We start from the raw sequence: 12,550 nt of genomic DNA on the forward strand, positions 1-12,550 counted from the left end.
TGTTGTCACGTCAGCTGGTTGGCAGCCGCAGTTCCCCCTTGCCGTGTGACGCAGCATCCTCACAGGGTCCGGCGGTGAGGATGTGGGCGTCTCTCAAGGGCTGCGATCCTGCCCACTGCGAGCTCCCACATTCCTCTCTTGAGCCCAGCCTCAGCCCTGCACCCCAGACCTGTCTTTCTACCCCCGACCCCCGGATCTCTGACAGGCATCGCAGAGTAACGTGGCCGACATCGAACTCCTGACCTTCCCCTGAAACCTGTTCCTCCCCTGTGTCCCGTCTCCGTCCTTCCAGGTTCTCAGGCCCCAGACCTCAGAGTCCTCCCTGACCGTTCTCTGTCTCCTGTATCCCCCCGCCTGGATTCTGGCAGCCCACCTTGTTGTCTCTGCCTTCCTCGTGCATCCAGAATCTGACCGCTTCCCACCACCTCTGTCGCTGTCTGGTCCAAGCCACTGTCATTTCTCACCAGGGCCATTGCAGTGGCCTGCTTGCTGTTCTCCTGTCCTGCCTTCCTCTCCTCCGAGGGACTATTCTCAAAAGACAGGAGAGAACCTTCCAATGGCTCCCACCCTACTCAGGGCAGAGACTGAGTCCTCATCACGGTCTCCAGGCCCAGTCTGGCTCTCCAGCCTCAACTCTCATCCCCTTCCCACTCGCCTCTCTGCTCCAGCCACTCCAGCCACTCGTCTTAAATACCAAATGACTCCTGCCCCAGGGCCTTTGCACTTCCAGTTCCCTCCCTGCATTCCTTTCTCCAGACTTCTTCTTACCTCGTGCTCCTCACCTCACTCAGCTCTCGGCTCAGATGTCACCTCCTCAGAGAGGCCACCCCAAATGCCCTAATTAAATAAGCCCTCGATGTCGTCTTGTCCTGTTTTTTTTTTTGTGAGGAAGATCAGCCCTGAGCTAACATCTGATGCCAATCCTCCTCTTCTTGCCGAGGAAGACTGGCCCTGGGCTAACATCCGTGCCCACCTTCCTCCACTTCATATGGGATGCCGCCACAGCATGGCCTGACAAGCGGCGCCTTGGTGCGCGCCCGGGATCCGAACTTGCGAACCCCCGGCCGCCGCAGCGGAGCACGCGCACTTAACCGCTTGCGCCACCGGGCGGCCCCTCTTCTTATCCTGTTTTGTTTTTCTTCACCGCTTGTATTGGTTAACATATGTCATACAGTTATTCGTTTATTGTTTTCCTCCATTTTCCCCGTGAGATGTAAGCTCCCCCAGGGGGCACTTTGTTCATTTCATTCCTGGCTGAGTCCGCAGAGCCCAGAACTGTGCCTGCACGCAGGGGGCCTCAGTCAGTGTTTGCAGTTTGGGTAACAGTCCTTCCTCTCCGGTTGCTTCTCTGGACTCGGCCCTCTGCTCCTGCTGGGCCGGGAGTGGGGGCGGAGGCCGCGGAGGACCAGGGGCGCTGGTGCCTCTGAGTCTGGCAGCTCCGCACTCCTTGGGGGTAACTTCCGGGTCAGCAAAGCACCAGGGTTACGGGGTTGCCTGGGGAGCAGTCCCCCTGCTGCTGAGACACACAGCCCGGCAGAGGGGTCCTGAAGGGGACGGGCCGGCAGGGAGGGGGAGAGGCCAGCGGGTGGCGCTGAGCCCAGTTCCTGCCCGTCTGAGAGGAGAGGGCCGAGGGCCTCCTTCCCCAGCTTGTAGGGGACCCCTGATGACGATGGTTAACCACGCCGAGCAGAGCCGCAGTTTCTGCTCTTCTGTTCAGCAAGTAGAAGCACCTCCTGTGTGCCAGGCCTGTTCTAGGAGCTGGGGACACCTGTGAACAAGGTGGATGGGGCTCCTGTCCTCATGACATGAGGGGGACAGACAGTGAACAAAAGAACAGAAAAGTTGACAGGCGGTAACATAGTATGAGGGTGAGGAGAGAGCGTGATGGTGGGTGTGTTGAGAGGTGCTCTTGGGAGCGGGTGGGAAGGAGAGCAGTTCCCTCCAATAAAGTGTCACTGTCTAGCTGTGTGGCCCTGAGTCACTTAGCCTCTCTGGGCCCATGTTAATCAGGACTGAAACTGGGCTACATAAAAGCATTGGCTCAGCAAACTAAGGAGTCTGAGTAGGGTCAGGCAAGCTTCAGGTCTGGCTCGATCCAGAGCTTCCTGTAGTCTCGTGGGGAGTCTCTTTCTTCTCTCCAGTTCTCAGCTCTGCTCCCTCTGTGTTGGTTTCTCTCTTACATGCTCTTTTCTGCACGCGGTGGCTCTGGCAGTTGAAAAAGAGAACGTCTCCTCTTTGTAGATCCAACAAAAGTCCCAGACTTGACTCTCATTGGCCTAGTTTGGGCCACATGCTCGTTCCTGGACCAGTTGCTGTCAATAGAGGAGATCGAGTATGCTGATTGGCCAGGCCTGTGCCCGTGGGGAAGGTGGGGGTCCCCTCTTCTGAGCCACGTAGACTGGGAGTGGGGCACAAGGGTTGACTCCTCGAAGGAAAGTCTTCCAGGACAAGGGGTGACCCATAGTGGGCCGGCAAAAACCAGCGGACCTGCAGCCCAGGCCTCAGTTTCTCCGTGTGTCCAACATGAGCCGTCGTGGCGCCGGGTTGGGGGCCTGGCCGTGGGTGGGGTGCCTCCTCAGCATTGCCTGTCCCTTTGGCTTCCAGCCTTCGCCCAGCTGTCCCTGAGTCCCCAGCTGAGCCTGCATGAGGGCAGCCCTGTGGTCAGCCTGACGGTGGACAATGTGCACCTGGAGCACGGCGTGGTCTATGAGTACGTGAGCACGGCCGGCGTCAAGTGCCACGTGCTGGAGAAGACCGTGGAGCCCCGCGGCTGCTTTGGCCTCACTGCCAAGGTCTCACTGGGCGCCACCCTGCCCTGGGGGTGGAGCGGCCTGGGCCCCTGAGTTCTGGTCCCTACCCACCACTTAGGAGCCATGAGACTTAGGAGAGTGACTTGTTATCTTTTTAGCCTCAGTTTACTCATCTGCAAAATGGGCCAGTGGTAGACCTGACCTCACAGGTGTTCCGAGGCATGTGGGAGTCACTGCAGATCAGCCGCTTACGACCCTCCCTGGCGCACAGTGGGAGCTCAGTAGCCGTTCATGTTTCTGCAGATCCTTGAGGCCTTTGCTGCCAATGACAGTGTCTTCGTGCAGAACTGTGGGCGGCTCATGGCCCTGAACAACAGCATCAAGACCATGTCCCACTACGAGTTCCGTAACATCTGTGACACCAAGCTGGAGAGCATCGGCCAGAGGATCACCTGCTACCAGGAGGTGCCTGCACCCTCCAGCGTCTCAGCCTAGGGTGTTTTGGTTGTAATTGTCAAAACCCAACCCAACTTAGCTTCGACAAATGGGAGAATTGATTGGTTTATGTTACTGAAAAGTCCAGATGTGAACCTCAGGCATGGCTGTATCCAGGCATTCAAACAGATATCACAGCATCACAAAAATGTGGCATCTCCTTCTCCTGACTTTGTTTTTCTGGGTTGGCTTTGCTCCCGGGTAGCCCCTTCTCATGTGGTGACAAGATGGTTCCCAGTAGCTCCAGCCTTAGCAATCCCAGTGGAAAAGGAACTCGATGAAAGCTCTTAGTGGCTTGGCTTGGATGCCTTGCCTAGCTGGGGACTGCAGGGATGAAGGCATCCTTACCTGAACCTCAGGGACTGTGGGTTGGGGAGAGACTGGTCCTCCAGGGCGGCTCAGGTGCAGCCAAAATGGAGAAACGAATGTGGGTAGGTACCCAGGCCTTCCCTGAACTCAGGATCCCGTGACAGGCAGTGCAGGGGGATCCACTTTTCCATTGGGAGCTGTTGGCATTTTGTTCAATTTTGGAATGTGTAGTGTAGGTCAGGATAAAGTGGGTCCTGGGGGTGGGCCGGAATTCCCAGACCCCTGAGTTGTGACCCTGCGTTCCCCACCTTTCTCAGTTTGCAGTCCAGCTGAAGAGCAGGGTCAGCCCACCTTTCAAACAAGCACCCCTGGAACCCCATTCGCTGTGTGGCCTGGACTTCTGCCCCACCAACTGCCACGTCAACCTCATGGAAGTGTCCTACCCCAAGACCACTCCCTCGGTTGGCAGGTCCTTCAGCATCCGCTTCGGTCGCAAACCCTCGCTTATTGGCCTCGACCCAGAGCAAGGTAACTGTGTGTGTCTGTTAGGAATTGCGTTCAGATCTCACACCATAGATACTTCAACAGAAACGTGCCTGGAGGCCGGCAGTCCAGAGCTGGAATGGCGGCTCCACAGTCATCAGGGATCCAGGCTCCTCCTCTCTTTCTATGCTACCGTGTCTAAATGTGGCTTCCATCCTGAAGGATGCCTCATGGTACAGAATAGCTGCTGGAGTACCAGCCATCATGTCTGCATTCCAGGCAAGAAAATGATCACAGAGGTTAAATGCATATTAGCGCCAAACTGAAATTTTCTTCTTGAAGTAATCTAGTGGATTGAAAAAATATTTAAAAGGGAAATTTTTCTCATTCATTGGAATCCTTGAAATGGGTTCATATACCTCTGTCCAAGGGGCTTGTGGGTATCAGGGGGCTGTTTCCAAGTGAGCTCTCCCCCTTCCGCTGTAGGCCACCTGAACCCCATGTCCTACACCCAGCACTGCATCACCACCATGGCTGCCCCGTCCTGGAAGTGCCTGCCTGCTGCCAATGGAGACCTTCAGCCCCAGGGTCCCCAAGACAGTGGCTTTGGGCCAGCCAGTGGAGCCCTGGGCCAGGAAGACCGGGGCCTGAGCTTCCTCCTCAAGCAAGAGGACCGCGAGATCCAGGATGCCTACCTGCAGCTCTTCACCAAGCTGGACGTGGCCCTGAAGGAGATGAAGCAATATGTCACCCAGATCAACAGGTGGGCCCCGGCCCAGGGGCGGGGGGCGGCCTTCGCGTCAGGCTTTCAGCCTCAGCGATGTCGACGTCGCGGGTAGGGGCGTTCCCTGTGGCGGGGGCTCCTGTGCGCTGTGGGATGTTGAGCAGCGTTCCTGGCCTCCACCCACTGGGTGCCAGCAGCCCCCCGTCTCCAGTTATGACAACCAGAAATGTCTGCAGACCCTGCCCGAGGCCCCTGAGGGCAGCGTCACCCGACTGAGGACCACCCCTCAGTGAAATGAGGGGTGTGGGCAGCCACCATCATCTCGCCAAAACTGGTGAAAGGTTTTGGAGGAACTTTATAATGCTAGCATTGCAGATAGAGACAGCTGGGCACCGTGTCCCTCCTGGGGTGAGGCAGCGGGACGCATGCGCAGCCGCAGGAACGGCGCCGTTCTCGAGTCAGAGCTCTGGGTCTCGCTGCTCGGCCGTAGGACGGGGGATAGAGGATGGTGACGTGGCGCCTCGGGGCGTGGTTGGCCACATCCAGAGGGTGGGCATTTCTGGATGACAGATGACCCAGTTTCTTTCACAAAGAAATGATGGAGGGGACCAGGAGGCAGGGACAGGGAGGAGGAGGAGGAGCTGTTAGAGAGGAGGCCCGAGAGACCAGCCACGTGCAGCGCCTGGACCTGGTGAGGGTTCTGACACCCTGTCTGAGAGAAGACGTCTTCGAGGCCATCAGGGACATTTGAACGTGGCCTGGATGCTAGACGCTATCGAGGATTTATGAATCTTGTTATGTGCGGATAGTGGGCTGGTTATGTTGACCACAGAGTCTCCAGCCTCGGCGCTGTTGACCTCGGGGCCGGGTCCTTCTCTGCTGGGGGCTGTCCCGTGCACTGGAGGATATTTCACGGCATCCCTGTCTCTACCCACTGGGTGCCAGGCGTTCCCTCCGCCCTCCACCTGCTTCACTCGTGACAACTGAAGACGTCTCTGGGAGGTGCTAAGAGTTTGCCCCTCAGGAAACGTGCTAAATTGCTGAGTGTTTCCTGGGGGGGCAGACTCAGCCCCAGTTGAGAACTCTTACTTTAAAGGAAGTCCTTATGTGCTAGAGGCACGTATGAAGTGTTTATAGGGGACATTTATGATATCTTAGATTTCTTTTAAACATTCCAGAAAAGAGAAAGCGATGGGAAAGATTGAGGAAACAAAGGTGGACCCTGAGTTGCCGTTGTTGAAGCTGCCTCCTGGGTACCTGAGGTTCACCGTACTGTTCCTCTGCTCTAGCGCGTGATAGAAATTGTCCACGATAAAAGGAAAAGTAGTGTAGGATCTGGAGCCAGGAGGCCTGGGTTTGAACCCTGGCTCTGCCACTTATTAGCTGTGTGATCTTGGGCAAGTCTTAACCTCTCTGAGCCTCGATTTCCTCATCTGTAAAATGAGGCCAATCATAACGCTGACCTCACTGAGATGGAGTAGGATTCTGTCAGCCAGGGTTTATGGATCACTTACAAGATACCACACACTCTTCTGAGCACTTTACGTATTTTAAGTCCCTTAATCTTTACAGCGGCCTAGGACTTTGATACTGGTATTACTCTGTTTTATAGGTTTTAAGGAAGCTGAATCTCAGAGAGGTGAAATAATTTGCTTTAGGTCTCTAAACTGGGAAATGGCGGCCTTGGGCTTTGAATCTGGGGTCTGTCTGTCTCAGAAACCTATGCTCTTAACCGTTATACTCTGTGCTGCAGATTGACAGACTATGGCCTCTGGGCCAAATCCGGCCCACTGCCTGTGTTTTTTAATAAAGTTTTATTGGCACACAGCCGTGCCCATTTCTTTACCTATTGTCTGGGGTCACACGACAGCGGCAGAGTTGAGTAGTTGTCACCGAGACTGTGTGGCCTACGAAGCTGGAAAGATGTGCGCTCTGGGCCTTTCCAGACCCAGTTTCCCCGTCCTGTTCTGTGCTCGGGCCTCGTGCAGCTGGGCCCTGAAGTGAAGCGCCTCCGTGCCTCACGCCCCCTGCAGGAGGGACGTGTCTGTGCAGCTGCGGAGTTGCTGGGGGCGCTTTCAGGGGAGGGACACACAGCGTTTGATGGCTCTCTCTGCTTAGGGTCCGAGGTGAGGCCTGAGGTGAAGTGAAGGAGGCGGGTGAAGCCGCGGCCTGCGCCTTAAAGTACACACTCTTTGCTCCGGCAGGCTGCTGTCGACCATCACGGAGCCCACCTCGGGGGGCTCCTGCCACCCGCCCTTGGCCGAGGAGGCCTCGTCGCCCCCACTGGTCAGCGAGGAGGGCGAGACGGACAGGAGCGACCACGGGGGCAGCAAGAAGGTGTGCTTCAAGGTGCGCGAGGAGGACCAGGAGGACTCGGGCCACGACACCATGAGCTACCGTGACTCCTACAGGTGGGGTGGCTGGGGCGCCGCGGGCGTCGCCCGGGGTGGACGTGGGTGGCCAGTGGCACAGGCGAGGCCGTGGGATGGGGCGCTCTCCCTGAACCCTGTGGTTGCGGGTGTTGTCCGAGCCCCGGAGCATGTCCCAGGCCCCTGCGGCCCCGGCCCCGGGGCTCACGTTTCGGGGCCTGTGCCCTGAGGACACCCTCCATCCGTTCTGCGTCGGTTTCACTCCGCACGTCGACAGCACATGGTCAAAGAGGAAGTCGAGGTCTGCGTGCAGTGTGCTTAAAAGTCAACGCAGGACATACCGGTTTCTGCAACAAACGCTTTAGTGTCACTAGATCTGAGGAGGAAGACAGTCTTTTTCCCTCCTGACTCTGAGAGGATGTGAATTTTCTCCTGATTAAGTTAATTATACGGAGATCAGTGCAGTCCTGATTAGTGGGTTAAGTAGACTAAAAACTCGATTTCCTGCAATAAGCCGTACGGTGGGTAAGTGGGATTCCTTACCACAGATAGGCCAGCAGCGCGGTCTCCAGTGGAAGGTTGGATAGCATCTGATGGGGGGTTAAAGCTGTGGGTGGGCAAAATACAGAACTGTCGAGTTTGACAAGGAAGCAAAATACAGAACTGTCGAGTTTGACAAGGAAGACCTTCGCCCAGTCCTCCCGGCGTGTGTGTTAGTCTTCAAGGGGTCTGACTGGTCGGGGTTTCTGGCCTGGTGTTTATAAACAGAGGTGGTCTGGCTACCTGGGCGCTGTGTGTCTTGGAGCCAAGGTTTCTCCGTCTCTCTGGGTTTCCTCCTTACATGTAACTGTCACAGAGGTGAAGGGAAGAATTTCAGGATTGTGGTTTTTGATCCCCTGCCTTCTGAGTTCCCGGGACACAAGCTAAGCAAACAGGCCCTGTCCTCCTGAGCATTCCAGCCGGGCCGGGGAGACAGGGCACGGAGCCGTGTGGTCGAGTGTGGCCTGTGCGGGTGTGACCAGGGACAAGGCTGCCCCACGAGGGGAGTGACAGAAGTTACACCCCAATGAAACGCTTCACCGTGCTGCCCGTCTTGTTGCGTTTCTGTGCTGGGGCCTCGGAGTGTTTCCCGACCGTCAGACATGGAAACCTGACTGGGACAGCCTTCCCTGTCTCTGGCCCTGTTGTCCACTGGGCCGCAGCCTCTCTGGGCCGGTTGTCCACTGAGGGGCCAGGGGTTTTGTCTACACTCCAGAAAGTGCGTTCTGGATGCCAGGACCAGAGGGTGTGAGCTGGAGGGTGACTTCCCTTCCCTTTGCCCCTTTGCAGCGAGTGTAACAGTAACCGGGACTCGGTCCTGTCCTACACCAGCGTGAGAAGTAATAGCTCCTACCTGGGCAGCGACGAGATGGGGTCTGGTGAGTGCGCGGCTTGTGCCTGAGGAGAGGGGTCCCCCCAGCGAGACTGTGTTTTGTTTATTTTTATTTCATTATACTTGACTCTGTTATATTATTTTGTATTACTTTGTATAGTGTGGTAGTGTATTTCCTTTCACTCATTCAGCAAATATATTCATTGAGCATCTGTTATGCGCTGGAACCATAGCAGTGAGTGAAAAGACAGAGATCCTGGCCCCCGTGGAGCTGACGTTCTCCATGAATATCATGGACATGGAGCAAATGAAAACATACGTGATGCAGTGACAGATTGTGATGTGTGCTCTGATGCCACAGAAGTAGGGTGAAATGATGGTTTCCATAAAGATGGCACAGGCTGGGGCTGGCCTGGTGGCATAGTGGTTAAGTTCACACACTCTGCTTTGGCAGCCCGGGGTTCACAGGTTCAAATCCCGGGCATGGACCTACACCCCGCTCATCAAGCCATGCTGTGGGGGCGTCCCATATACAAAATAGAGGAAGATTGGCACAGATGTTAGCTCAGGGCTAGTCTTCCTCAGCAAAAAAAAAAAAAAAAAAAAAAGATGACACATACTCAAACCAAAAATGACATGGAAAAGTTCAAAAGAAGTACATGAAAAATGAGTCAGAACCTCATCCTCTCCCTGAGAAATGACCAGTGATGATATTTGGGGGTCAGTGGTGAGCACATTGTTTCTGCACAGATGGATGGGTGAGTGGATGGCTGGATGGACAGACATAAATCATATTTTATAAATTAGATTATGTGGTACTTGCAACTTTTTTTTTTTTGTGAGGAAGATTCGCCCTGGGCTAACATCTGTGCCCATCTTCCTCTACTTTATATGAGACACCGCCACAGCATGGCTTGACAAGCGATGTGTTGGTGTGCGCCTGGGATCCAAACCTGTGAACCCTGGGCTGCCGAAGCGAGCGCACGAACTTAACTGCTGCACCACCGGGCCAGCCCTGTACTTGCAACTTTTACTGAAAGACTGAAGTTTGTTTTTATTTTAGTTTCATTGATTCCAGCCGTTAAGGCTTTTTTGTGAATAGATCACACATCCACATGGTTCATAATTCAGAAGGCACGGGAGCGGGGGCGGTGATAAGCCTCCCTCCCACCCTTGGGACCCAGCCTCCCGATTCCCAGGCTCCCACTGTTACTGCTGCCGCGTGTGTCTTTCCAGATGTAGCCTGTGCATAAAAATTTAATTTTAATTATACTTCAATTTAACAGAAGATAAAGAAGCTCAAGTAAAATCAAAGACATTGCTGAACTTCAGATAAATATTTCATCACATGAGATCTTCAGCTGCAAAACTGTCCCCGGGAGGTTTCACGAAAGAGCTTACATGTGGCAGCTGATTTCACTGAAACAGCTGGGGGATGAATCAGAGACGTGGGATCCGGTTCCTTCTCTCTGGCTCGGTCTCCTCATTTGCAGAATGGAAATAATGGCAGCGACTTACAATTGTGTAATGTTTTGGTCCTCATGACCCATTTTGCAGATGAAGAACTGAGGCCCAGAGAGGTTAAGTGATCTGCCCAGGGTCCCACGGCCAGGCCCCGGTCTGTCAGACTCCACGTCTCCTGTGGGTGTTGGAGCTCTGGAGCTGCGTTGCCTTCTTGGGAAGGAGGTTGGGAAGGTGTGAGACAGGGCAGGGCTGGCTGATGGCTATGGCTTCCTCCTCCTGCCAGGGGACGAGCTGCCCTGTGACATGCGGATCCCGTCACACAAGCAGGACAAGCTTCACGGCTGCCTGGAGCATCTCTTTAACCAGGTAGGGCCTTTGTCCCACCGCCGGCCTGACTGTGGGTTCCTCCCATCACCTCTGGTGAGAACCCCTAGCCAGGAGCCGGGGCAGGGGCTGTGGGTCGGGTCCCTGCAGCCTGGAGGGCCCCAGGGTCCAAACTCACTGAGGGCTTCCTGCCGCCAGGTGGACTCCATCCACGCCCTCCTTAAGGGGCCGGTCATGAGCCGGGCTTTTGAAGAGACCAAGCATTTCCCCATGGACCACAGCTTGCAGGGTGAGTAGAGAGGAGTCCCCAGGCGGGGCTGGGAATGACATCCCGCGTCCAGCAAGGACACAGCCTGCGCTGGGGAACGTGGGCCAGGACCCCGGGCCACACAGTCAGCTGTGCCCCTCACCTGCCCAGTGGCTGTGAGCTCAGCCAGGGGTCAGCAGGTTCAGTCTGCGGGTCGGATCCGGCCCACGGCCTGTGTTTTGTACAGACAGTGAGCTGAGAATGGTGTTTTCACTTATCAAGAGTTGTACAAACAAAACAAAGAAAGAAAGAATACGTGACAGAGACCATATGCCCTGCAAAGCAGTTCCTGTCTGGCTCTTTTCAGAAGTTTGTGGGCCCCTGGGCTGGCCCCTGAGGCTTTCTGGGCCTCCGTCAGCCTCTCTGTGAGGGGAGGGGAGGGAATGGGGCACAGTTGCCGAAACCTCAGACTTCCACACCCCATTCGTCATTTTAGCCACGTTCACAGAACCTGCCCACATCTTTACATTCTTTTAAACCATATTCATTTGCTGCCTGTGTTGTTACTGACATAACGTTTTTGAAAAAATGCCTCCATTTTAAAAATTAAATTTTGAAAGGAACTTATTAAACTCCCTGTATATGGAAAACCAGTATAAAGTGCCATAAAATAACGATGACCACGATGATAAATCCAATGGAAACAGCAACAACAGAAACGTCCTTATACTGTAGTCAGGTCCTGTGCCTGCCCAGAGCTCTTGGTTCTTCATTCATCAGAGGGGTTAGTGAGTTAAAGAAGTGTTAAGAACTTAGCAGCACCAAATTGAGACTTTCTTCTTGAAATGATTGAGAGAAAAAGAATTGATATTTATGTTTCCCACCTACCCTTCCTCCCATTTACCCATCTACCCACCTACCTATCTACCCATCTGCTCACCCACCCATCATTCTACCCATCCACCTACCACCCACCCACCTGTTCATCTACCTATCATCCATCCATCCAGCCATCCATTCATGCACCCATCCGTCCATCCACCCACCCACCCATCCATCCACCCACCCACCCACCCACCCATCCATCTACCCACCCACCTACCCGCCCATCTATCCACCTGCCATCCACCCACCTACCCACCCACCACCCACCCACCCACCTACCCACCCACCTACCCACCCACCTACCCGCCCATCTGTCCACCTACTATCCACCCACCTAACCACCCATCCATCTACCCACCCACCTACCCGCCCATCTATCCACCTACCATCCACCCACCTAACCACCCACCACCCACCCATCCCTCTGTCTACCCACCCACCTACCCGCCCATCTATCCACCTACCCATCCACACACCTACCCACCCACCACCCACCCATCCATCCACCTACCCACCTACCTTCCCATCCATCCACCTATCCATCCACCCACCCACCCATCTGTCCACCTACCCATCCACCCATCCATCCACCTACCCGCCCATCCATCCACCTATCCATCCACCCACCTACCCGCCCATCCATCCATGCATACATAACATCCAGTAAATAATTCCCAAGAACCAGCTTGTTCCAGGCCTTGTGCTGGGCACTGGGGACCCTGAGATGAATGCAACCCTGCTGGTGACCTCAAGGAGCTCCCATTGGGTGCGGGAGATAGGGAAAGAAACAGGCAGTTGCTCCTAAGCAAGTGTGGGAAGCGGTGAGGACTTGGGGTGCCCAGCTCAGCTGCCCCTCCTGCTGTCTTAAGATCATCTCTCCCAGGGATGGAAATGTCCAACCCAGAGGAACCAACACCACAAATATCTCAGAAACCTAGGACCTCGTAGCAGGAAAGAGGCCAAAGGAATAGGGGCCTGTGTCTGCCTGGCCTTTGAGTGGTCCTGCTGGGGCCGGGTTCGAGTCCCAGCTCTCTCACTTGTGCCTGGGCTTCGTCGTCTGTGTAGGGAAGAGGTTAGACTAGGTTATAACTCATGCCAGCTCGACTGGTTGTAGCTCTGAGGAGTTAG

General features: G+C 55.1%; 1 protein-coding gene across 3 annotated transcripts in view; it reads left to right on the top strand.

The window, feature by feature from the left end:
• Nucleotides 1-12,550, top strand: part of PREX1 (phosphatidylinositol-3,4,5-trisphosphate dependent Rac exchange factor 1) — a 194,614-nt gene that overhangs the window by 165,148 nt on the left and 16,916 nt on the right. For all 3 annotated transcript variants that reach the window (XM_087445135.1, XM_087445136.1, XM_004430543.3), the window contains exons 22-29: nucleotides 2,605-2,792; nucleotides 3,054-3,215; nucleotides 3,872-4,082; nucleotides 4,524-4,800; nucleotides 6,966-7,172; nucleotides 8,460-8,548; nucleotides 10,250-10,332; nucleotides 10,489-10,579. In XM_087445135.1, coding sequence (XP_087301261.1) covers nucleotides 2,605-2,792; nucleotides 3,054-3,215; nucleotides 3,872-4,082; nucleotides 4,524-4,800; nucleotides 6,966-7,172; nucleotides 8,460-8,548; nucleotides 10,250-10,332; nucleotides 10,489-10,579 — 1,308 coding nt within the window. The remainder of the gene's footprint in view (nucleotides 1-2,604; nucleotides 2,793-3,053; nucleotides 3,216-3,871; nucleotides 4,083-4,523; nucleotides 4,801-6,965; nucleotides 7,173-8,459; nucleotides 8,549-10,249; nucleotides 10,333-10,488; nucleotides 10,580-12,550) is intronic.

The sequence above is a fragment of the Ceratotherium simum genome, chromosome 21, assembly GCF_057802395.1.
Source record: "Ceratotherium simum simum isolate JZ-2026a chromosome 21, ASM5780239v1, whole genome shotgun sequence".
NCBI classification, from domain to species: Eukaryota; Metazoa; Chordata; class Mammalia; order Perissodactyla; family Rhinocerotidae; genus Ceratotherium; species Ceratotherium simum.